Here is a 23,293-nt window from a genome sequence, read left to right as displayed (position 1 = left end):
TACTACGTCATGCAACGTCAGGCTACCTTCCACTAGTGCTAAAAACATACCAGGAGGAGGGGCTTATATAGCTTTCATTCTGTTAAAAAAACATACCATAATGGCGCTGGGGGCGGAGTTAAGCCCGAATTGCCAAGTCCCTATACTACAAGATTTTCAGTCTGTTGGGAGTCTATGGCGGGTGAATTTCACTCACAAATGACTGGCAACACTTGTCTGCATACTATCTGTACTCTATAGAGAGCTTTCGGTTGGGGGAGGAGCTAAGAATCGTGAGATAATTTTCTCGGCCATACTGGTTTTTTTATTGCGGAAGGAAAGTTAAAAACCCACCACCACTATGGCTGCCAAAACCGTGCTAAGACTTAGGTGGCTGTGACGTACTAGTCTGCCAACTGAAAGATCACTTGCGTATGAATACTAGCACGGGTACGCAGGCAAACCGAATTACTTTTACCAACACGTTTTGCACTACGAAATCTATCATTACCAAAAAGTTTAAAAAAAAATATTACAAGGTAAATATAAGTGAAATATTTTTTAACGAGTTTTTAAAGCTTCCAATCGAAGTTCTTGTTGGTGTCTCATTTCTTCTTTAAGTTTGGCCTGAAACAATTTCGGATTTTTTTGTCAAAGTTAGTCACGTGGGTGTAGCCTTTTAAATAGTTATTATATTTCGGAAATTCAGACCTTAGCTGCTTTGTTCAGAGTAGAAGGTGTGAACATTTTCATTTCGTCAAAGAGATTGTACAACTTCTGTTCCAAGTGCATCATCATTTGAAGGTTACTGTGAGTAGAATTCCTTATTATAATCATATGTTCATAAGATTTGTGCCATAAGTTTGTCACCAAAGTTACAAACTGGAGCTTGTAATTTTGAAGATACGTAGGTGAAACGTCACCATAAATATTGTGTCGATTCTAGGTTTTATTGCCTGTATTTTAAAAAATGTTGCTAATCATTGAAGTCTTACGTTTGTTTAACATTCGTGTTTTTGTTGTAGACATTACGATAACAGCGATTGATATGCGGTTCAAGTCGATTCATGAAAAGGTTCGGATTTGAACGCTTTTCTTCTTGCGCCCTGCAATGTTGGTAAGAACAGGAATACATATAGCTAATTGGAATCATTGTGTATACATATTTCCAATGGTGATTTCTATGTGGATTTTGTGGGCCGGGCTTGAGAATTATCTATGATCACGTGTCATAATTCTGACGTCTTTCTTTCTGGGATTTCACTAATTGGTTCGTAGCAACGCTAGGTCAGGCGCGAAAGGTTCAAGGCGCAGTGAGATAGATTATTCGCCAGGGAAAATTCGTCATACATAATGATTAGATTAGCCCCACCCACAAAATCAGCACATAGATACGTTGATAAATTAGGTACACAATAATTCCTATTATCTGTATGTATTCCTGGTAAGAATGATTATTTGCAGGAAGTCTTAACTTACGCAATATTTTTGTTAACATCTTTTAACTTGCTCTGTTGTTGACATATTTTTTCCTGAACTTTATGGCACTTGTGTTTGAACTCCTGTAAATTTTCCTCCCTAAAGTATCATTACTCATTCAGGACTCATTAATTAATCAATCAATTTAATGAAGTAAAATATACGACTTAACAGTTTAGTTTTCGTTGTGTTGATGCCTTCCCCTAATTGGTCCATTTGGTGCTCTAATAGTTCGCATTGTTTCATCAACTCTAAGCAGTAATTTTCTTGTCCCCAGAATTTTCTTAAAACATCCTCGGGTTTTTCAAAATAGATGCGATCGTTTTCATCACCTTCACCCTTTGTGACACAAAAAAGTATTAACAATTTTATAAGGAAATTATAGAGTTGACACAGGGAATTCTTATATCTTATTGTCAACTATGTATGCCTGAAACACCGCTATGTAGGCGGGCACTTAGTGAGTTCGTGACGCACAAGCTCCTCTCACACCTTGACGTATATGATCAAGAAAACCAAATAGAAGCGACACAGGAAATCCCCCCTGTCTAAACCGATGAAACGTCGAGATGTGGGCGGATACTTTAGTAAGCTTGCGACAGTTGACCATGGTGACGTCATTAAATGGAGATGATACAAGCTCCTCAAAGCTTTCATACCTCCAAGTGGCATCGTAACATTTCCCCATGACACCTCTATAGTTTACAATAGATCTTTTCGACGTGCGCACTGTCCCGATACAAAATTTTTACAGCGCAGGCGCCAAAAAGCGAGATGGAAGGCGGAGTTTACCCCCACTTAGTTACATCGAAATGGTCTATTACAAGGGTGACGTACTTCTGGCGAGTACGCGTTGAGGAAGTGCTTGTAGGTTTCGAGCAAGGCAAGCTCATTTTGTTTGGCCAAGTTGTCTCTATATGGTAAAGGATATAGAAGCAGTAACTGTCATGGCCGCCTAATTCATTATCCCTTAATAATTACTCATTTAACTCCTCTATGTGATTTTTAACCGTTTGAACTTCATCCTCTAGTGCCAACTTAGTGTTCAGTTCATCCTCTGCCCTGTTAACCATTATGTTCTTAATCAATTAGGCCTAATCTTCAATTTGCATAAGAAGATATCGTACGTTTTAACAGCACGGTCGGTTAATGTTTCGGAATCAGCCAATAATTTTTTAAAGTCTTGTATCTTTTTTTCCAAATCATGTTCTTCTTCTTCCAACTGTCTCTTCTGTTCTTCGTAGTTGTCTTTTAACAAGTTAACATCCTTACGCTTCAAGTCTAACGAAAACTGCAATTAAGAACCCCAAAAATTGTTCAAGTAGTTGCATTAAAAAATAACCCATGTAAGACTTGAGAACCTATAACAACTCATTTTACGTTTGCATTCCCTGAGCTCTGGGACCTCGTTGGAAAGAGGTAAGATGGAGTCGAGATAACGAAGACCTCGGTATCCTCAGGTAGGGTTGTAATGTGTAATAACGTCGACAATACCCCCCTGTCTAAAAAGTATAGAAGCTAATTCATGAGAACTAGCTTCATTTTATATATGGCGGTACGCGGCAGCACTTAACAATCCACTTCCAAAGGTATGGGAGACTTTTATTGCCGCAGACGGTCCACCATCATTCAACTCTCCTCCAACCTGGGACGTTCGTTATAAGCTTGTTAAGCTTGCGGTCAATTTAGGTTTTATTACTTGAACCCCAATACTATTAGGTCAGATTACTCGAATCCCAATACTATTAGCTCAGTGTAGGTTTTATTATTTGAACCCCAACTTAAGTTAAACACCGCTAGTTTCCAAAACAGCAGCTGCTATTACTAAAACTGTGGCCGCTATTTCTAAAACAGCAGTTTATAACTCCGCCGCTATTTTAATTCGGGAACTGTTCTCGCTAGGAAAATGCACCCAAAACATTAAGCCACCAACCTCAGTGAAAAATCTTTCCCTTTGTCTTTCCTTATAGTTTTTAGTGGAATCGCCAATGGTCTTTAAACCTTCATGAATCAATTACGACACATTTAGAACAACGTACGTTTAATCGTGAAATTAATTTACATAATACAACCAATATTCAGTATTTACACCTTTTGTAGCATTTAGAACAAATTTGGGTTCGACAGCGTATTTTACATCAGGGGTTTCTAAAATATCGGAATCTTTCTTCGTTCTCGACATCTTGGTCAAATATCGCCAACTGTCTTGTAGTACAATTTTGTTTTGTTGTAGTTGCCATAGTTACATATATTATGGTATTTTTCCCCCAGGCGAAATGAGACTTTAATCAATATAAACCGAAGGTACCTTACCATTTTATAACCGTAATTCTCGCCTCCTATAGAGAGCTTTCAGTTGGAGGAGGAGCTGAGTCTCGTGACATAATTTACGCTGCCATATTGGTGGGTTTAAAGCAGGAATGAAGCTGAGGCCACCCAATATGGCTACCAGAACAGCAGTAAGACTTGGGAGGGTGTGACGTACTATCCCATCTGAAAGCTCTCTATAGAGCCTTTTAGAAAGGGGTGGGTCGCAGTATCGTCTGCTCGGTATAGGGTTTAAACGGAACATCCGGTATCTGAACCCAAAGACGTTAGAGAGGGCTTGAAAGTTACCAGTCCACCAAAGTCCTATGTTTGAAGTTATATCTAACGTCTTTGTTGTTCACATACCATTTGTTCCGCCTTAATAAAACAAGGTGGTCCAACACCAGCCTCTATTTTACCTCCGACAAAGGGGGTAATTTGTAAGTCACGTGTTGTTCTCTCATACCCAAGATTAACAATGGTTTTAAGCCGTTTAGTATCACTGGGTATGTTAAATACGTATGTGATTATGGTATAGTACATAATGTTCAACATTATAATTTAAACTATGCAGATTATTGGTCTGTCTCTCTGTTAGTAACGCTCTGACAGCGTTTAATTAAATAGGCCTATTATTTATTTCATAGAAGTCAAAAGTATTTAAGAAAAAACATAACAAAAACATGATTTAATATAATTGTTTTTGAGTGTTGGTCAGTTTTAAAACCAATAAAAAACGAACACATGTTGTTATTTTAAAAAACCGCTGACTTTGAACCAGTCACCGTCATTTTTTAGTGGCGTGATTCCCAGTAATTTGCAGAACAAATTGTACTCGTCTACGATACGGATGGGTTCTCCAACGTAACCGCTTTTTAAGCCTTTGTTTTTGATAAATTTTAATTATGATTAAACGTCGCATTTGAATTAAGACGTACAAGAGTTACTTACCAGGACCACGACCGTAGAAAATGGTCCTCATGTACTCGTAACGGTAAGGGTCGTATCCGTGGCTTCCAACAACGAAATTTAGGACACTGTTGATCATCATGGGTTGAACTTTGAACCAATTCCTCAACTACTTGTAAAGTGAAAAGATTCGAGTGTGACGTTTTAAGCAATTCGATGTAGATGGGTCTTAATGGGTAGTACAACTTACCGCTTTTATGGAGTATCCGAGGTCCGCCACCAAGAGTAAAGGTAAAGTTCTGTTACTGTTCTTAATTCCGAAGTAATCAGGTATTTCCTCCTTCTTATAAACAGTCAAACCAGGTACTTTAGCTCTTTTTATATCTTGGTATACCTACATCAGGAAGTTGAAATTAAATTTAGACCATGGACGGTGATTTACAGCGGACGAGTATTCGCTAGCCTTTGCTCAAGGCCTTTTCGATGTAAAAAACGGGTAGGCAACCCTCAGTAACGGTACATACAAGGGAGTTGCGCTTGTAGTGTCGTCAGATGCGGTTGTTTCGCGTCGAGAGAAATGTTTAAAAACTAATTACTTTTTCCAATTTTCCTTCGAAGGGTAATAGATAGGCCTCAGCACCACCATGTACCATGTACTTGATGTCCGCCGAGTTTAAGATGCGATCCAAGTTGATAGGCGTGAAGGCGGAGGAATCAGTCATTCCGTGGTCGGACACAACTATCAGGTTCACCTTTTGAATTGGGAATGGATTAACAACACAAGTGTGTCACGGAAACTTACAAAAGCTCATAGTCATATACTTTATCAGTCAGATTCTTTTGACTCATCTCTGTTTGTAAGTCGTCAATCATGGAATCAATGTCTCGGGTTGCTTGCTTTCGACGGTACGAGTTTGGTCCCGAACTGTGTCCTTTGAGGGAAGAGTTGGTTATCGTCCTCTGAGGTCATAAAATACTTCTTACGCTGTTGTTTTACCTTCATTATCAACAGGTCCGTAGTAACTCATGGCCAGTTGTAGTTCGTCTTTAGCCATCCTGTCAAGTACGTTGGACATACCTCTGGCGAAGTTTCTGTTCAACATGCCTCGCGTGGACCAAAAGCTCTTTCTTCGACACTCATTGACGTTGGTGCCATTTAGCTTAACCTGACAACCGTCCCACCATAAAACCGCTGTTTGAAGACCTCTGGTTTGAGCCGTAATCCATAAGGGCTCTCCTTGCTGCCACCATTCGGGTTCCGAGTTCTTTCCCATGTAAAAGAATGATTCCATCGAAGGGTCATACATAAAGTTGTCTATGATGCCGTGATTTTCTGGGAAACGACCTGCAGGTAGGTCATTACGTTTTAAGTACTTAATCTAGTTAAATTATTATTTGTATACTCCGAGAGTTCATTCAAATGTTACCATTTTCGAATTGACAATTTCAAATGTTAGTGTGACTAATATAGTCTAGTTTTATTGTAGTTCGATGTAACCAAAAGTATTGATGTTTTTATTTTAAAGTGGTTTCTTAAAAGACCACTTCGACGGTCACCGCGCACTCTCTTTAATACAAAAAGCCTAAAGCGCATGCGCCATAAAGCAACATGCAAGACAAAGAGAGTCATCTCTGTGCATTTCACGGAAACGGTCCATTCAAATATTGTGGACAAAAACTCAGGCCACGGCTTGTTTATTAACTAAACTAACTCCACGTTCAGAGTCGGAATGATCCGAGGGGGTAGACAGTGCATTGAGTTCAAAGCCTTCGGAACTCAGAGTTCAGCTTTGACAGTACATTGAGTTCAAGACATATTGTACACCTGAGTTCTCAAGTGTCTACCCCCTCGGAATGATCTACCCTAATTTTGATGTATTTTGATATATATCATCTTTTTTATTTTCCTACTAAAACTGTAGTTGTATTACTTGTATTTAATTATTTTGAGACTTTCCCTTTAGACGGGGACGTCATGGGTGACGTCATTCTACGTTAGATTTACAATTACTCACCTGTGGCGATGCTGTACCAGTTGGGATAGGAATTCGATGGGAACGTCGGGTAAACGAACTCTGATCTTACACCATTTTCGGCGATTTTCTTCAAGCCTTTAATGTAATACTCGTTAGGGTAATCCCAACGCATACCATCGACCAAAATTATGATTAACTTCTGAGATGTCACGGAATTACTGGTGTTGTTGTTATCCAATTTATTCAAAGGTAATCCAAGAACTCGTGAATTTAAAAACGTTAAAAGGTAGATAAAGCTAAGTAAAATAGTAGTCATGATTGGGAAGCGCGGGAAATATACGTGTGAGTTATTAAATTTTCACATACGTCAAACATAACGATTTAAAATTATCATAAATAATAAAAAAAAAAACAATTATTTTTTAATGTTTTTCTAGTATTTCATATTTAAAACTGTTCTAAAACGGGATTAGAGCTGGTTTGACTTCGAAGATCATCCTGCCCTATTGTCATCGCACTCTTCTTGAACTTGAATTTCAAATTTCCGATAATCCGGTTTAGAAACTTTACCCAACCATAGCCCACTCGATCGCACGCTCTAGGACTCTACCTGCTTGTGCTATAAAAGACCGTAAAATCCGCCAATAAATGCAATTCCTGGATTATCGGCGGGAAATTCAAAAGAGCCGGAATTTAAATTCATTTATTAATTAAAGGAGGCCCTTTAACCGAGCTCCTTTAACTTTCAAGTTTATTTTCTGAACTAAACTTTATAACAAGTTGGGAAACGAGACGCAAAGGCTTTCTACACAATTAAGATGTTTATCTTAGATAATTAAATAAATATAATTGATATTTGTTATTTGAATCGTGAGTAATTTACCTTAATTCTAGTTAAGTCGTTTTAAGAAACTTTATTCCTAAAATTATTTTGACCTCTAGAAAACCCCTTTTTTAGAATTTTTGTAAATTTAGGGTATTTAAGGCGATAGATTCACGGTAAATGATAAGAAAAGCCGCAATTGCATGAACCGTTAGAGGACGCCTGCCAATGCTGCTACACGTTTCTCGTAACCATAGCCGATTGCCGCGTACATCTTAACTCTGGTAACGTTTGCCACTATTGGCCAATAGACCTTTTCGCAAATTTATGCGCGCATGCGCTTGTCGTGCGCCGTGGATAAAATAGCAGACGACGCTATCGGCCTACGGAGAAATAGCTGGGACTGTAGGTAACGGAGTAAATTTGAAGCTAAACTATGATAAACTAAAAATATTGGAACTTAAATAAGTTTGTAAAAATATGGGAATTATATTTAAATCCTACTGGAGAAAACACATGCACATTGAAGCTTAAAAAATTATAATATCGAAAATATTTCCCTTAATAACCAAGGCTTAGTGTCGTCTTCATAATAACGTCGGTATCCAAGCAGGGCCGGGCAAACCACGAGAGCGACCCCTCAAAAAAGAGCGCTTTCCCCGCGAGGGCCGCCGATTCCCGACCAGCGTCCGATACCACTAACGAAATGCATGTTACATATCCCCGTCTTTGGAGTTCCAACATTTTCGATTTATAACTCGTTCTCCTTTTCACAACAATTCTGTGAAATTTAATTTCCACTATTTTACCATCCCTCTTTCATTTATACGACTGATTCTTGCATCCCACCCATAGTACCACAACACAGCATCCAGGCATAGTGCAAAGGCTTAAGAATCATATGAAAAAAAAATAATTGAACAATGCTACAAAATGGAACTAACTAAAAACCCACTGGCTTAAATGAATTTTATTACACTATTTTTCCAAATTTTTTTAAAAAAAAATCAAGAAAATGTATCGAAAATGATCAGATTTAATGGCAAAGTTGATGACTCTAAAATGATGAGGAAATACGTGGAGGATAAGACCGTAGTCTGCTATTTTATCCACGTTGTTACTAACACGCATGCGCCTCGCATTTTCCCCCACTTTTACCCTCCGACATGCGAAAAGGGCTATTGAGAATGTGGTGACAAGAGAAACAGACACACAGAAACATCCAGTGTAATACCTCTCCGTGGCGTGATCGTCACTCGGAGAGGTAACAAGTTGGGAAACCAAACAACGTCTCGGAAGGGAGACTAGGAATATCTACCAACTTAATATTCTGAATATGCAACAATCGCTATATATTGATAACCTCTAACAATATTCATAATTATATAGTATGATTGTTAACGTTTCTCCATACTAAAGATAAATAATAAACGTTAACCAATATTAAAACACATTAACTAATAATAGATCACAATAGAACACAATAAAACACTTTAACAAATAATAAAACACGGTTACTAACAATAATACAAGTTAACTAGCAATAAATACGTTAGCTAACACTAAAATACGTTAAGTAACGTTTACTAAAACCAAAATAATTCCATTGAATTTCCCGCCAATAATCCCGGAGGATGCGTGATCGGGTTGGCTTTGTTGCTAAAACCGTCCGTGACCGCCATTACGTGTGTTGAGCTGCTGCTTGAGTAGTTTTTCGAACTGTCAAAGCCTAGAAATGTCTGGGATCTCATTTAAATTTAATAAAACCGCTAATCAGAATAGCAAGGTTGATCAAAGTAAAGTAATTAAAGGAAAAGATGTTGATGAAAATCCTGATTTCGTTTTATCCGTCGATAACTTTGAAATTAACAGGTAAGCCTTGGCAAAGTTATGTGGTTTATGGTTTAGGTTTTGGCAATTTTTCCCATTGCCAAGTAACGTTGTTGTTGCAGTAACAATTACGCATATTTAATTCAGCTCGAAAAAAAAGGAGGAAGAAAAAGAACTAATAATCCCTTTAATCGTACAAAATAACTGGAGATTACCAGCAGCAGCCAAAGCAAAAACCTCAGATAAAGAAACTAGCTCTAATGGAAATGTGTCACAAACGTTGGAAGAACAAGCTGCTAACGAAATCATTGCTCGTAAGAATTTTGATTAATTAATGGTAGTATGGGGCCTCCACGGATTTTAAAAAGTTTATATCGTTTCCTATTGTAAACGAGGTGGGGAACACGATGCCGTCAAAATTTTTCACCGCAAATGATTTTTTAAAAAAAAAAAAAAAAAAAAAAAAAAAGTAGCACATATTACTTATGGTTGTTTTTAAATTTGATATTTGGGGCGCATACACTTGTCAGGGTTCGTACACGACCTGGAAAAGTCAGGGATATTTAAAATGGGCCTAAAAAGTCAGGGAAATTGAAAATGGACCGGAAAAGTCAGGGAAATTTAAAATGGACCTAAAAAGTCAGGGAAATGTCAGGGAAAAATATATTGCAGGGAAATTTAAAGTATAATGGTGATCAGAAAATTTTTTGTCTGAGATTTGAGCAGAGCCCCAAATTCGCGGAGCTCGCTTCGCTCGCTCAGGTTATTTATGATTTACTTAATGTTAAATTTAAACGAATTAATTGGCTAATTTTTATAAAAATAACTCGTGCAAAAATTATTTGAGTGAATATAGATTGGTTTTCATATACGTTCGCCATGTACGTTATTGCAAATGCTCAGGGAAATTTGTGGAATTTAGTCAGGGAAAACCTGGAAAAGTCAGCTAGGAATTTCATTCCAAAAATTTTGTACGAACCCTGCTTGTTTAGATTATGTTTGGGATATTTTAGGTTAGGTTCAGTTTCTATTAGATTTGTACTTTTCCAAAATATTGCAATTTTCATAAAAAAAAAAAAAGAAACTTCAAAATCATTTGCAGTGAAAAATTTTGACGGCATCGTGTTCCCCACCCCACCTCGTTTACTATAGGAAACGACTATAAACTTTTAAAAATCCGTGGAGGCCCCATACTACTATTTTACCCAAATATTAATATTAAATGATTGTTTTTACTAAGTACAAGCTATTTTGCGATTCTATAGAAAGTAGAGAATTCCAAGAATCTCGCGAAAAATCATACAAAGATGAAAATTATGAAATACCTCTTATATTACGTAACAAAGTACCTGAAGGATACGAAACTGACGATAAACTAGATGTATCATTAAGAGCCGAGCCATCAACATTAGAGGATTACGAACGAATACCAGTTGATAAATTTGGTGTAGCTATGCTTAGAGGTATGGGCTGGAAACCGGGAATGGCCATAGGACTTAGGAATAAAGAGTATAATAATTATTATTAATAACCTATTACAATCTTATATATATTAATAAATGTTTCCACCAGTATTGTAAAACCCATTGAAGTCGTTCTTCGACCGAAAGGATTAGGCCTTGGCGCTGATAGATCAAAAGCTCTTCAAAATGCTATCCCTCAAAAAGATGAGGAGGGAAATGCGTTACAACTTGCGAAGGGTTGTTACGTTCTTATTAGGGAAGGAAATAATAAAGGCCTTTATGGGCAGGTAAATAAACAGCGCGATCCGGAAGAGTTTATCATCTTTTTAAAAGGAAAAGTGTGTTAATTATTTTTAAGGTCGAAAGCATAGATGACGATACCGGTCGAGTTTATATCAAATTGGCTTTAACTTCGAAACAAATTCATTTGCCAGAGTTGTTTCTTCAAGTCGTTAACCAAAAAGAATATGAGAAAGAAGGGAAAGTCATAAGTAAGTATCGTCCTGCATCGTTCATGTGTGGTTTGTTAAACATTAGTTAAATTCGCGTTCGCTGATCATTTTTAGATAAAAGTCAGTATGATGACGCGGTTAAGGAAAGAGAAAACAAAACTTCCTCTCATAAAAAGAAACGATCAAAGGACAAGAAAAAACACAGGAGTCGAAGTCGTTCCCCCAAACAACGAAATGATGAGAGTAGAAAGAGCAAGAAAAGGGAGGATTCCCAAAAGATGGACGTTGACGAAGAAGAAGAAGACGTGAAACTGTCCTGGTTAAGGCCTCAAATTAAAGTTAGATTTGTTAATGAAGATTATAAAAAGGGAAAGTATTACAATACTAAGGTTGTCATTGAAGACGTACTAAGTCCAACAACTTGCATTTGTCGAACTACGGAAGGCAAAGTGTTAGAAGGTACGGGATCATCACTTTAAATGGAATGGCAACATTTTTTACATATCCGTGAATATTTTCTATAGATATCCATTGTGATATGTTGGAAACAGTTATACCACGAACTGAACCGAGTTATATCATGGTTGTTAAAGGAAATAGTAAAGGTATGATTGGAAAGATAATACACAGGGATAAAAGTCGATGCGTGGCAACGGTTCAACTCTTCCCTGATAATGAAGTTAATGATTTTAGATACGATGATATTTGTGAATTTGTAGGAGATGTATCGCAACACGATTAGATATCATTTATTGATGTAAATAAATGTTTCATATTTATTTTTAAATAAAATTCCTCAGACTTAAACTAAAGTGTAAGATGATTCATAAGTTTCATTAAAAGAATGTGTCATCAATGGAGTTGTTTATTTGTTTAATAAAAAATGCCTCAAGAGTTTAAGGTCGAGCTTCTGCTCATTTCCAAGGAAGTGTTTCAAATAAAAAATTTCAAGACTTTAAAAACCGAAAGACAACATTTCAAAGATTACAACAAAATTGTGAAAAACTTTTATTTTTGAAATTACATTAAGTTAAATGACATTAAATTTAAAGTTACTAATTCCAATATATCTTGTCTTTCCTTCGTTTAAATTGCATAAAATTTTGCATACACGCGCATTTACACCTACGCTAGTGGTTAATCGAGACACTTTTGCAAAATGTCAATTATGTAACTATTTAAGCGAATAAATTAATTTACTTAGTGACTTAATTAGTTAAATAATTGACATTTTCCAAAACTGTCTCGATTAACCACTAGCGTAGGTGTAAATGCGCGTGTATGCAAAATTTTATGCAATTTAAACAAAGGAAAGACAAGATATATTGGAATTAGTAACTTTAATTTTAATGTCATTTAACTTAATGTAATTTCAAAAATAAAAGTTTTTCACAATTTTGTTGTAATCTTTGAAATGTTGTCTTTCGGTTTGTAAAGTCTTGAAATTTTTTAATTGAAACACTTGCTTGGAAATGAGCAGAAACTAAAGGCATATATGAACAACCCCTCCCCCCTTCCCAAGTTGGCTTTAGCTCGGCCTTAACGCTATGAACATGTTATGCGTGTTTAAACACAACACAATTTATAGATCATTTATTGATGTTTATAATTGATGTAAATAAATGTTTCATATTTATTTTTGAAATAAAAACTCCTCAGACTTAAACTAATAGTGTAAGGTGATTCATAAGTTTCATTAAAAGAATGTGTCATCACTGGAGTTGTTTATTAGTTTAATAAAAAATGCCTCAGAGTTTAACGATATGAACATGTTACGAACTTTGTCCCATGCGTGTTTAAACACGCACGGAACTCCGCTCAGCAATTCAGACTCGCCTTTAGTTCATCACTGGCATTTTTATATGGACTAACACGTGGTAGTAGAGAAAAGTAAGATCTAATAGCCAAGGCTTAGTACTAATCTAGTTAGGGTCGACGGGATTAATTATTTAAGTTAATCTTAATTGCCGGATTACACTAGGGGTTATGGGAGACTATTCTGTCACTGTGTATACTAGTCATTTTAGGGTTAAATAGTTCTCAGTTTGAAAACTTGGAATCAGAAACTCATTGTTTTACGGTAGGTGTACGAGTTTTGTCAGTGGACAATTGGTCATCATTAAACTATTTGCCCATAACCCGAAAATGAAAGGTTACACAGTCTAACACTAATGAGTTAAAAATAACAAAATTTAGCCGAGGCATTAAATATTACTATTTCCTTACTAACCTTACTTACACATGTCTCTGCCACATCCAAGTCCAAGAAGGAACTGATTGGTGACTTGGTATTCCTTGAGACTTTATATGTTTTCCAAGCTCGGTAGTATAGAGGTATTCCAGTGGGGGAAAAATTTCGTCTGCTACGAAAATTGGGCCTGCCTTTGAGTGTAGAGGGCGGCCATTTTGTGAGGGTTTCTCTATGGGCAAATAGCATTGGTGACGTAGCTATTACCCCCTCTGAAATAGCAGTATAGTACAACCATGGATAAAGAATACGCTATAGGATAGGCAACTCCGTATCTCGAACGACAGCTTATTCTGTATATACTCTGTTACTACATCAGTTGTCAAAACGTGCAAATAGGTCTCTATGTAACTTGTGCGTGCTGACAAGAGACAAAAAAGTTGAGGATTTTCAGGATTTAAAATTTCCACGAGTTTTTTTAGCTCGAGACCGAGTGCACGGATCTCTAGGCCTTAGTTTCAGATACGTGTGAAATTGCCTACAAACTACTACACGTTGTATTGTGTTTTTATGCTGTTTTATTGTGTTTTATTCTGTTAAATGTGGTTTTATGCTGTTTTATTGTTGTTTTATGCTATTGTATTGTGTTCTATGCTATTGTATTGTGTTCTATGCTGTGTTATTGTGTTCTATGCTGTTTTACTGTGTTCTATGCTGCTCGATCTATTGTGTTTTTATGCGTTTAATATATGTTTATGCGGTTTATTGTGATTTATGCTGTTTTATTGTGATTTATGCTGTTTTATTGTTTTTTTGCTGGTTTATTGTTTTTATGCTGTTTAACATGTGTTCTTTGCTGTTTTATTGTGTTCTTTGCTATTTTATTTTGTTTTATTGTGTTTTATGCTGTTTTATTGTGTGTCTAAGCTGTTTTATTGTGTTTGGGCTAAAATATACTATTAAAGTTATGATATTAGTTAGAAATCTCTGCGTTATTCCACAGTTAAAAAATATGTTTGATATTCCCTAGCTTTTCTCACAGAATGGGCATTTAGGACTAAGGTTGTACAATCTTGAAGCTAAAACTGGTAGCGTTATATTACCAGAAGTGAGATGAGACTAGAAGTGAAGGGCTCTAGCATTGATAGTAGATCCTGGCACTAGTGAACAAATTTGAGGATTTTATGCCGCTTCCCACGCGCTTAAACTAGAGAGAAAAAAATTGGTCGAGTTCCAAAAACATTTCCTACCCCCTTCCCCTCAACCTAAAGCGGCGGAACACGGACCCGGCTCCTTGAATCTAGTTCGGCCGTCTACCACCGCGAGCGTCTTACGTTTTGGAGGGGAAATTCTGAAACCGCCACCAGAGGGCCAACCGTTGGTGTGCTATCAAGAATATTCACATTCGCCGAGTAAAGAATTTGGTTAGCTCAGTACTTCTGGTCTCATCTCACTTCTGATATTACCTATAGCTATTTTCTACAGATTACTATTTTCCTTGGGAAAAACACGGGTACCGTACAGGATATAGTTTAAAATTTAAATTATTTGGTTTCTCAAATATCGCTAAAAATCTGTATCTTAGTTGTTCGGGTTGTGGGTTAGTTAATTCTTTAAACTATGGTTTCGAGTACGCGTCGAGTCATACTTCTCAGGATATTAAAGGGGCTGTCCGAACCATGGGGCAAACGACGGTGTTCCTCACAGAACTTAGCTTTGCGGTTGGGTAAAAAAGAAGGGGAGGGTCGAACAGCCCCTTTCACTTCTGATATTTGTAATTGAGTTTCAGTTTAAAATTAAATTGCTAATTAAAGCATTCCAAGTATTAATACTAGTGTTTATGACGATAATGAGTTAAAAATGAACTTTTCTAATTTCAAAGAAAAATACAAGCATCTGCTGCATTATGAGCCTATTGACGTCTTCTTCCCAGTGCCAAGCAGAGGGGAGGGGGTCGACGCCATTCAGTGATAAAGGAGGGCTTCTCATATCACACGACGCGAGCAAGTTTCAACGGTTTACTTTTTGTTTTTATATCTATATACTTTTGTTTATACTTCATAAATGTACTATTGATTCTTGAATAAATAAATTGTTCGTCGATTTAATGAATCTCATTTTTTATTCCTTTTCTTGTCAATTAAGTTACAGGCATATATAGGATTTTAAAATGGATTAATTAGATTAAAGTATATTGGGAATATGGGTTAATTAGAGGTTCCCGGTAATCACTTTAGCACTGTTAAAGGCAGCGCGTCGAGGGGCTATCCACTAATGAAAATATTCATTCAGTGGTGATTTTTATTCATGCTTTAAAAAAGGATACGGTTTCATTGGGGATTTAAAATGGATGGGTATTAATGGTTGCGTCTGGATTACGAGTAAACATCGAGGGGCCACTCACAAAAAACTTGTTAGCGATTTTAAACGGGATTGGGATTGTGGGTAACTTAGGGGCTACGTGTTGTTATTATTTTACTAGTTATGAACGGATAATTAAGAATTCACACATTTGACGCTAGGGGAGCTTCAAACGTAGTTACGCATTTACTGACATCTAAAACCAAGGCGGGCGTATTCGGTGTTGGGATTTTACGGTTTACCGTTCTAGCTACCTCTCTCGTCTAGCTCTTTTCATTGACGTCATACGTGGGCGCCAAAGAATACGCGATCTGTCTTATATGAGATATAAAGTTTGTATGTCCGGAAAAAGGAGAACGACGTTAATCGACGTTAATGGCCTTTATATACGTGTAAACACGAAGGTCTTTTTGCATTCAAAATTGCTATATTAAATAAATTATGTGCACCGTTATTTAGGATAATTATAATGTACACATAATACACATAATAGACCTACATTTAAAATGAGAAGACCAAGTATTTTGTATCAAATTTTATTTCAAGTAGTAACTTTTTTCATTTTCATTTTATCATCGTCAGCTTTGAAAGGTGATGGCAATAATTCATTCTTATAATAGTTCGTAGATTTGTAAAACCTTACATTAAATTAAAAGTTCATGACGTAAATAATATTTACCTTTCAGAAAGAATTAGCAACGCGCCGTTACCGCCTAAGATTTGAATTTATAACGGATAATCGGCCTCGCCCTCTCCCTAAACCATTGAAAGTTAGGTAGGGGTGAAGAAGAAAGGGGGTATACAATTTTCAAAGTAGAGAGACGTTTTCTCTCTGGACGCAGCCACCGCGGATTCTTGTTTCTAGCCCACGTAAGACGTCATAGTAAGGGAAAAAATTACTAGAGCCCCCCTACTACAAAAAGGAGAATCTCCCGCTTACCACCCCTGAAGGATGCTCCGACCTAATAATGCGAAGCGGTATACAGACCTTGATCTAAAACATGATAAAATTCGGCTAGACATTCGTGTATGAACTAGATAGTTCATAAATTGTCGCTAGGGGCGCTGTATACGTTGTTACGTATTTACTGACATCTAAAACATGATAAAATTCTGCTAGACATTCGTGTAAGCAATAGATAGTTCATAAATTGCCGCTAGGGGCGCTGTATACGTAGCTACGTATTTACTGACATCTAAAACATGATAAAATTCTGCTACACATTCGTGTAAGCAAAAGATAATTCATAAATTGCCGCTAGGGGCGCTGTATACGTAGTTACGTATTTACTGACATCTAATACATGAAGAAATTTGCCGCTAGGGGCGCTGTATACGTACGCTTTTTTCGCGCTACTTTGTAACTTTCATTACCCCAGGGATAAGGGAGTCAGATGGATTGGAAATGATGATGGGCGACCTGCGGCACCATATCTCTCCCAGTGTACCTCGCGCACGCCCCTACCCTTCCGTAGGCGATTGCTAAGTGCTGCCGCGTAGCGCCATTTTATTTGAATGAGAACTAGCTTCTATTTTTGAGATAGAGGGAGCGTCCTTTACAATTTCGTCCGGCACGACCCTACCTAACCGCTGGGGATGATGGGAGGACTATGGTGCCGTAGGTGGGGGTACAAAGGCAACGCTTAAGGTATGGGGGTTTCCACTCCATTACTCTCTCCTTCAAGATTACCCTAAGTTCCTTATTGTATTGTTAGTTTTTTTTTTTTTTTCTTTTTTTTATTCTGAATGACCAATTTATATTGTACCATCTTATTTAACTATCATTATTATCTTTATCTTATTTTATTTTATTCTTATTTTATACATATACATGGTCTTAATTAATCTCGTGTTATTATTCTTGCCCAATATTATTGTATTATTTGCTCCTGTTTACTTGTTGTTGATGTTTTCTTATTTGTAATTACATTTTATTTTTTTTTTGTTTTCTCTTGACAATTTGTAACTACGTACGATGCTCATTTACACGTCACTTTGATGACTTTGTGGGCAATCATTCACTCAATAAATAAATAAATAAATAAATAAATAAATAAATAATACACGAAGAAATTTGCCGCTAGGGGCGCTGTTTATAATATTATATAGGCCTAACGGTGTGTTCTCCTTTATTGAAATAGCGCCCACGTTACACTTCGAAGCGCCCCCAACGACGGAATTTATTATAAAACTCGGACGCCGCTTGTCCAGGTTTCTTTTCTCTCTGCGCCGGCGACCAGTCAACATCGTTCCTAGATCAGCTCCTCGTAATGCTGACTTTCGAAGGCAATATTGGATGGAAAGCCACGTTTTACGGCGATGTTGGGACGTGACTCTAAGCTCTCAGCCATTGAATGTCCATTAGAACGTTGAAATGAACGCGAAAGGCTAAGCCTAGTACGGTATGTGTGTAATTCTTTCAATAATCCAAAGCCATCCAGCGATATATTGCTAAGAATATTTTTTTAATAATCTAAGCTAAATTTCTTAAGCCTTGTTCAAATGTCTTAACCTCGTGGTCGTTATTTATTTAAATTTAAAATTATTATTTAATAGACTGAATTTACGTAAATAATAATAATTAACTGCCTGTTTCATTAAAACTACTTAATTTTTAAAAACAAATAGCTAATTTATAAAGGCTTACATTTGCTGCGCATTAACAAGTTTGTTCTTTCCAACATGGCCTTGCTAAATTGATTCCAAAAGAACATTCAATGGCGGAAAAGAGCTCTAGATTCTGGATTTATTCCTTGACGGCGAAAAGAAAAATGGCGATCGTCAGCGAAAGGCCTTATGTCCAAGAGCTGAGGAGGAAACGATCTTGACACCACGATGCCAATCATAGAAAGAAATTTCGCTCGGTTACTCCAACTAACGTCTCTTCCGCAAGATTTACACCCTCAAGGCGTTAAAAGCAGACGGCACTAATTGGTGTAAATTCAACCAAGTAGTAGTGCCGTTTTCCGTTGGCCTATTCCATGGAGTAATATTCTTGGAGCGAGAAGGAAACTTTCTTTAAAAATTCCATAAAATTTGGTGTCTCCTATAATATTGCTCGATACCTTCCATTGTCCATTTCCATGGAGTGATTTTCTTGAAGCGAAAATGTAAGTTTCCTAAAATTCCATATAATTTGGTGTCTCCTAAAATTTTGCTCCATACCTTCCATTGTCCTTTTCCATGGAGTATTTTCTTGGAGTGAAAATGAAAGTTTCCCTAAAATTCCATAAAATTGTCTGTTTCCTGCAGTCTGCCAATATTGCAGAAAACAGACTAAACTTTCATTTTCGCTCCAAGAAAATTACTCCATGGAATAGGCCAACGGAAAAACGGTACTACTCCTTGGTTCAATTTACACCAATTAGTGTCGTCTGCTTTTAACACCTTGAGGCTGTAATCTTGCGGGAGAAACCTTTGTTCTAGAGTAACCGCCCGAAATTTCTTTCTTTGATTGGCGTCGTGGAGTCAAGATCGTTTGATGCGCTGCTCTTGGAAATCAGGCCTTTCGCCGACGATCAGCCATTTTTCTTTTCGCCGTCAAGGAATAAATCCAGAATCTAGAGCCCTTATCCGCCATTGAATGTTCTTTTGGAATCAATTTAGCAAGGCCATGTTGGAAAGAACAAACTTGTTAATGCGCAGCAAATGTAAGCCTTTTTTAATTAGCTATTTGTTTTTAAAAATTAAGTAGTTTTAATGAAACAGGCAGTTAATTATTATTATTTACGTAAATTCAGTCTATTAAATAATAATTTTAAATTTAAATAAACCACGACCACGAGGTTAAGACATTTGAACAAGGCTTAAGAAATTTAGCTTAGATTATTAAAAAACAATTCTTAGCAATATATCGCCAGAATTTCGCTAATTATTTAAATGTATGGGATTATTTCGGTTAATTATTATTTTGTTAGGCTTAAAGTAGCATTCACTTTTAAATTAGGAATCGTCTTAATATTTGTTATTAATTTATTTTAATTTTTAGACGCGAATGATTTTCTTGGATGAACTGTTGCTGGTCATTCAGAGACGTTTTCAAATAGACTTGGAAGTTCATCCGATGTTAAGGACCCTCATTCCAGATGACATCTTTCTTGGATTTTCGAAACTCGAGGCCTTCAAACTGATTGGACCGTGAAGTTGTTCCGCTAATGAACTTAATTTTATTCTTAAATTTAATCGGTAACTAGCCTACCTCTTTTAAATTTACGCGGTCAAATTTTAATTTATGGAACACTTTAAGTATTTTTTGAAAGAAATTTTTGTGAACACCTTAATTGTTTTTTTTTCTCAATAAAGAATTTTTACCTTGCCTCACGTTATTTGTTTTCTTGAAATAGTTTCGATAAGAGGGATGGCTTGAATTTTTTAGGGTCTGGACTTAGGGTAGTATTTTTGAGACCCCTTTTTACTTTTTAAAACAATTTAAGCTTATTTTTTTCGTTTTAAAACAATTTTTTTCATATAAGCTAAAAGAGGGTCCCCAAAAAATAGGCTGTTTAGAGCTAAAAAATTCGAACTTTCCCTCTTAATCAAATAATTTCTAAGAAAACAAAAAAAGTGGTTTAAGGCAAAGTTTATTGAACAAAAAGTAAAAATTAGGTCTTTACAAAAATTTTCAACAAAAAATAATATAAAGTGTGACGTAAATTAAAGTTTGAACGCGTAAAAAGAAACTAAGTAGTGGCAAGTATAATTCTAATAAAAATTTGAATTTTTCTAGATTCGGTTATGTTCATCGCCAGTAATTGTAGAGAATGGTTGCAAGGCCACATCAGGTTGAAAACATCTTGTATCGCAAATCCAAGGAAGATGTCAACTGGAATGAGCGTCTCTAACAAAGGTTGAAGTCATCTGCTAGGAAAAGTCTCCGAATGATCTATGGTTTTGTTTCCATAAATTATTGAAGAAAAACTTTGTAAAATATTCCCAAAAACAAAATTTAAAAATCACTAAATATTAAGCTAAATCAGAATTAAAGGGCTACTTTAAGGGCCTAGCAAAATAATAGTTTAAGAAAAAAACCAAGTAAAATATTCCATTTAAGAATTGCACTAAATATTAAGCAATTTCCATATCAGAATTAAACGGCTACTTAAGGTCCTAACAAAATCATAAGTAATAACTCACGGAAAAAATACCATAGTTCAAAATAATTTATGAAAAAACTACGTAAAATATTCCCGTAAATATTAATTAAAAATCTTAAGCCTTAACTTCGCGTTCGTGGCTCAAGTTAAAATTATTTAATTGACTTAATTTGCATAATTAATGATACTTTATTAACACTTAACCCTAATTTAAACCATTTAATTTATTAAATAGACCGTCTTCATTATCTAAAATAATTAAATACTGCCACGAATGAAATTTTAGAATCTCAAATCTATAATTTACGCGTAATAATTCCATAATACCCTCGTTAATTTAAATTAAAACGACGGCATAAAGTAAAATCTTAGAGATTAGTGCCAGGCCGGGATTAATTTTTATAAAGGGTTTAGCCTAGCCTAGTGCAACCTAATCTGGCCCCGTTTAACCACACGTTACTCGTTTTAGGTAATATAGTTTCGCGCCTTTAAATGAGACCTAATTTGCAAACAGTCGAGGTTTATTATTTAAAAAAGATAAGGAATTTAATTTCCCCTAATATGAGCCCAATTTTAAGATGTTCTAAATTAAGCCTTGTCTAACTGACCTCGTGTCTGGAAAGCTCTTCATATTGTAGTTAATTTTCAATAAATAAACATAATTAACTAACAATTAACTCTACCTAGATAGTTTAAACTCTAAAATTAAATAAAATAATAATATGCTAGCTGGATGGCTTTGGATTATTGAAAGAATTACACACATACCGTACTAGGCTTAGCCTTTCGCGTTCATTTCAACGTTCTAATGGACATTCAATGGCTGAGAGTTTAGAGTCACGTCCCAACATCGGCGTAAAACGTGGCTTTCCATCCAATATTGCCTTCGAAAGTCAGCATTACGAGGAGCTGATCTAGGAACGATGTTGACTGGTCGCCGGCGCAGAGAGAAAAGAAACCTGGACAAGCGGCGTCCGAGTTTTATAATAAATTCCGTCGTTGGGGGCGCTTCGAAGTGTAACGTGGGCGCTATTTCAATAAAGGAGAACACACCGTTAGGCCTATATAATATTATAAACAGCGCCCCTAGCGGCAAATTTCCTCGTGTATTAGATGTCAGTAAATACGTAACTACGTATACAGCGCCCCTAGCGGCAAATTTCTTCATGTATTAGATGTCAGTAAATACGTAACTACGTATACAGCGCCCCTAGCGGCAATTTATGAATTATCTATTGCTTACACGAATGTGTAGCAGAATTTTATCATGTTTTAGATGTCAGTAAATACGTAACAACGTATACAGCGCCCCTAGCGGCAATTTATGAACTATCTAGTTCATACACGAATGTCTAGCCGAATTTTATCATGTTTTAGATGTCAGTAAATGCGTAACTACGTTTGAAGCTCCCCTAGCGTCAAATGTGTGAATTCTTAATTATCCGTTCATAACTAGTAAAATAATAACAACACGTAGCCCCTAAGTTACCCACAATCCCAATCCCGTTTAAAATCGCTAACAAGTTTTTTGTGAGTGGCCCCTCGATGTTTACTCGTAATCCAGACGCAACCATTAATCCCCATCCATTTTAAATCCCCAATGAATCCGTATCCTTTTTTAAAGCATGAATAAAAATCACCACTGAATGAATATTTTCATTAGTGGATAGCCCCTCGACGCGCTGCCTTTAACAGTGCTAAAGTGATTACCGGGAACCTCTAATTAACCCATATTCCCAATATACTTTAATCTAATTAATCCATTTTAAAATCCTATATATGCCTGTAACTTAATTGACAAGAAAAGGAATAAAAAATGAGATTCATTAAATCGACGAACAATTTATTTATTCAAGAATCAATAGTACATTTATGAAGTATAAACAAAAGTATATAGATATAATAACAAAAAGTAAACCGTTGAAACTTGCTCGCGTCGTGTGATATGAGAAGCCCTCCTTTATCACTGAATGGCGTCGACCCCCTCCCCTCTGCTTGGCACTGGGAAGAAGACGTCAATAGGCTCATAATGCAGCAGATGCTTGTATTTTTCTTTGAAATTAGAAAAGTTCATTTTTAACTCATTATCGTCATAAACACTAGTATTAATACTTGGAATGCTTTAATTAGCAATTTAATTTTAAACTGAAACTCAATTACAAATATCAGAAGTGAAAGGGGCTGTTCGACCCTCCCCTTCCTTCTTTTTTACCCAACCGCAAAGCTAAGTTCTGTGAGGAACACCGTCGTTTGCCCCATGGTTCGGACAGCCCCTTTAATATCCTGAGAAGTATGACTCGACGCGTACTCGAAACCATAGTTTAAAGAATTAACTAACCCACAACCCGAACAACTAAGATACAGATTTTTAGCGATATTTGAGAAACCAAATAATTTAAATTTTAAACTATATCCTGTACGGTACCCGTGTTT

At 36.3% G+C, this 23,293-nt stretch overlaps 3 protein-coding genes and 1 long non-coding RNA gene across 4 annotated transcripts; 2 read left to right on the top strand and 2 right to left on the bottom strand.

The window, feature by feature from the left end:
* Positions 1-331: 331 nt before the first annotated feature.
* Positions 332-3,640, bottom strand: LOC149618641 (uncharacterized). The gene is made up of 9 exons (XM_089854517.1): positions 3,521-3,640; positions 2,586-2,749; positions 2,440-2,520; positions 2,296-2,371; positions 1,631-1,797; positions 1,459-1,557; positions 975-1,085; positions 691-787; positions 332-606 (listed from the first exon to the last, which is right to left on the bottom strand). The coding sequence occupies exons 1-9, from the start codon at positions 3,638-3,640 to the stop codon at positions 541-543; spliced, it is 981 nt and encodes a 326-aa protein (XP_089710643.1). The 3' UTR covers positions 332-540.
* On the bottom strand, positions 3,483-7,205 carry LOC149618640 (glycerophosphocholine cholinephosphodiesterase ENPP6-like). Its single transcript, XM_089855945.1, has 7 exons — positions 6,690-7,205; positions 5,672-6,019; positions 5,497-5,606; positions 5,271-5,426; positions 4,925-5,068; positions 4,717-4,843; positions 3,483-4,646 (listed from the first exon to the last, which is right to left on the bottom strand). The coding sequence occupies exons 1-7, from the start codon at positions 6,964-6,966 to the stop codon at positions 4,516-4,518; spliced, it is 1,293 nt and encodes a 430-aa protein (XP_089712071.1). The 5' UTR covers positions 6,967-7,205; the 3' UTR covers positions 3,483-4,515.
* A 1,919-nt stretch (positions 7,206-9,124) lies between these two features.
* Positions 9,125-12,074, top strand: LOC149618639 (G-patch domain and KOW motifs-containing protein-like). Its single transcript, XM_089855944.1, has 7 exons — positions 9,125-9,345; positions 9,451-9,617; positions 10,569-10,812; positions 10,876-11,053; positions 11,125-11,257; positions 11,333-11,677; positions 11,743-12,074. The coding sequence occupies exons 1-7, from the start codon at positions 9,209-9,211 to the stop codon at positions 11,958-11,960; spliced, it is 1,422 nt and encodes a 473-aa protein (XP_089712070.1). The 5' UTR covers positions 9,125-9,208; the 3' UTR covers positions 11,961-12,074.
* A 5,932-nt stretch (positions 12,075-18,006) lies between these two features.
* LOC149618638 (uncharacterized) lies at positions 18,007-21,592 on the top strand. The gene is made up of 5 exons (XR_016375269.1): positions 18,007-18,169; positions 18,477-18,877; positions 19,136-19,417; positions 19,756-19,952; positions 20,494-21,592. It is a non-coding gene; the product is annotated as an uncharacterized LOC149618638 (long non-coding RNA).
* Positions 21,593-23,293: the final 1,701 nt, after the last annotated feature.

The sequence above is a fragment of the Phalangium opilio genome, unplaced genomic scaffold (genome assembly GCF_054372755.1).
Source record: "Phalangium opilio isolate 3A_F unplaced genomic scaffold, DU_Popi_V2 ptg000209l_1, whole genome shotgun sequence".
Lineage (NCBI taxonomy): Eukaryota > Metazoa > Arthropoda > Arachnida > Opiliones > Phalangiidae > Phalangium > Phalangium opilio.
The sequence above is the reverse complement of the archived record's forward strand: the minus strand, read 5'-3'. Positions and strand labels throughout refer to the sequence as shown.

Bases quoted from the DNA above. Each gene is read 5' to 3' on its own strand.
- LOC149618640 (XM_089855945.1), bottom strand. From the start codon at position 6,966: ATGACTACTATTTTACTTAGCTTTATCTACCTTTTAACGTTTTTAAAT. The intron at 6,020-6,689 runs GTGAGTAATTGT...ACCTACCTGCAG, and splicing joins CTGGTACAGCATCGCCACAG to GTCGTTTCCCAGAAAATCAC. The intron at 5,607-5,671 runs GTAAAACAACAG...CTTCCCTCAAAG, and splicing joins CGGACCTGTTGATAATGAAG to GACACAGTTCGGGACCAAAC.
- LOC149618641 (XM_089854517.1), bottom strand. From the start codon at position 3,640: ATGTCGAGAACGAAGAAAGATTCCGATATTTTAGAAACCCCTGATGTA. The intron at 2,750-3,520 runs GTAAATTAATTT...TCTTAATTGCAG, and splicing joins CTGAATATTGGTTGTATTAT to TTTTCGTTAGACTTGAAGCG. The intron at 1,086-1,458 runs GTAAGTTAAGAC...CCAACATTGCAG, and splicing joins GATGTTAACAAAAATATTGC to GGCGCAAGAAGAAAAGCGTT.
- LOC149618639 (XM_089855944.1), top strand. From the start codon at position 9,209: ATGTCTGGGATCTCATTTAAATTTAATAAAACCGCTAATCAGAATAGC. The intron at 11,054-11,124 runs GTAAATAAACAG...ATTATTTTTAAG, and splicing joins ATAAAGGCCTTTATGGGCAG to GTCGAAAGCATAGATGACGA. The intron at 11,678-11,742 runs GTACGGGATCAT...TATTTTCTATAG, and splicing joins GGAAGGCAAAGTGTTAGAAG to ATATCCATTGTGATATGTTG.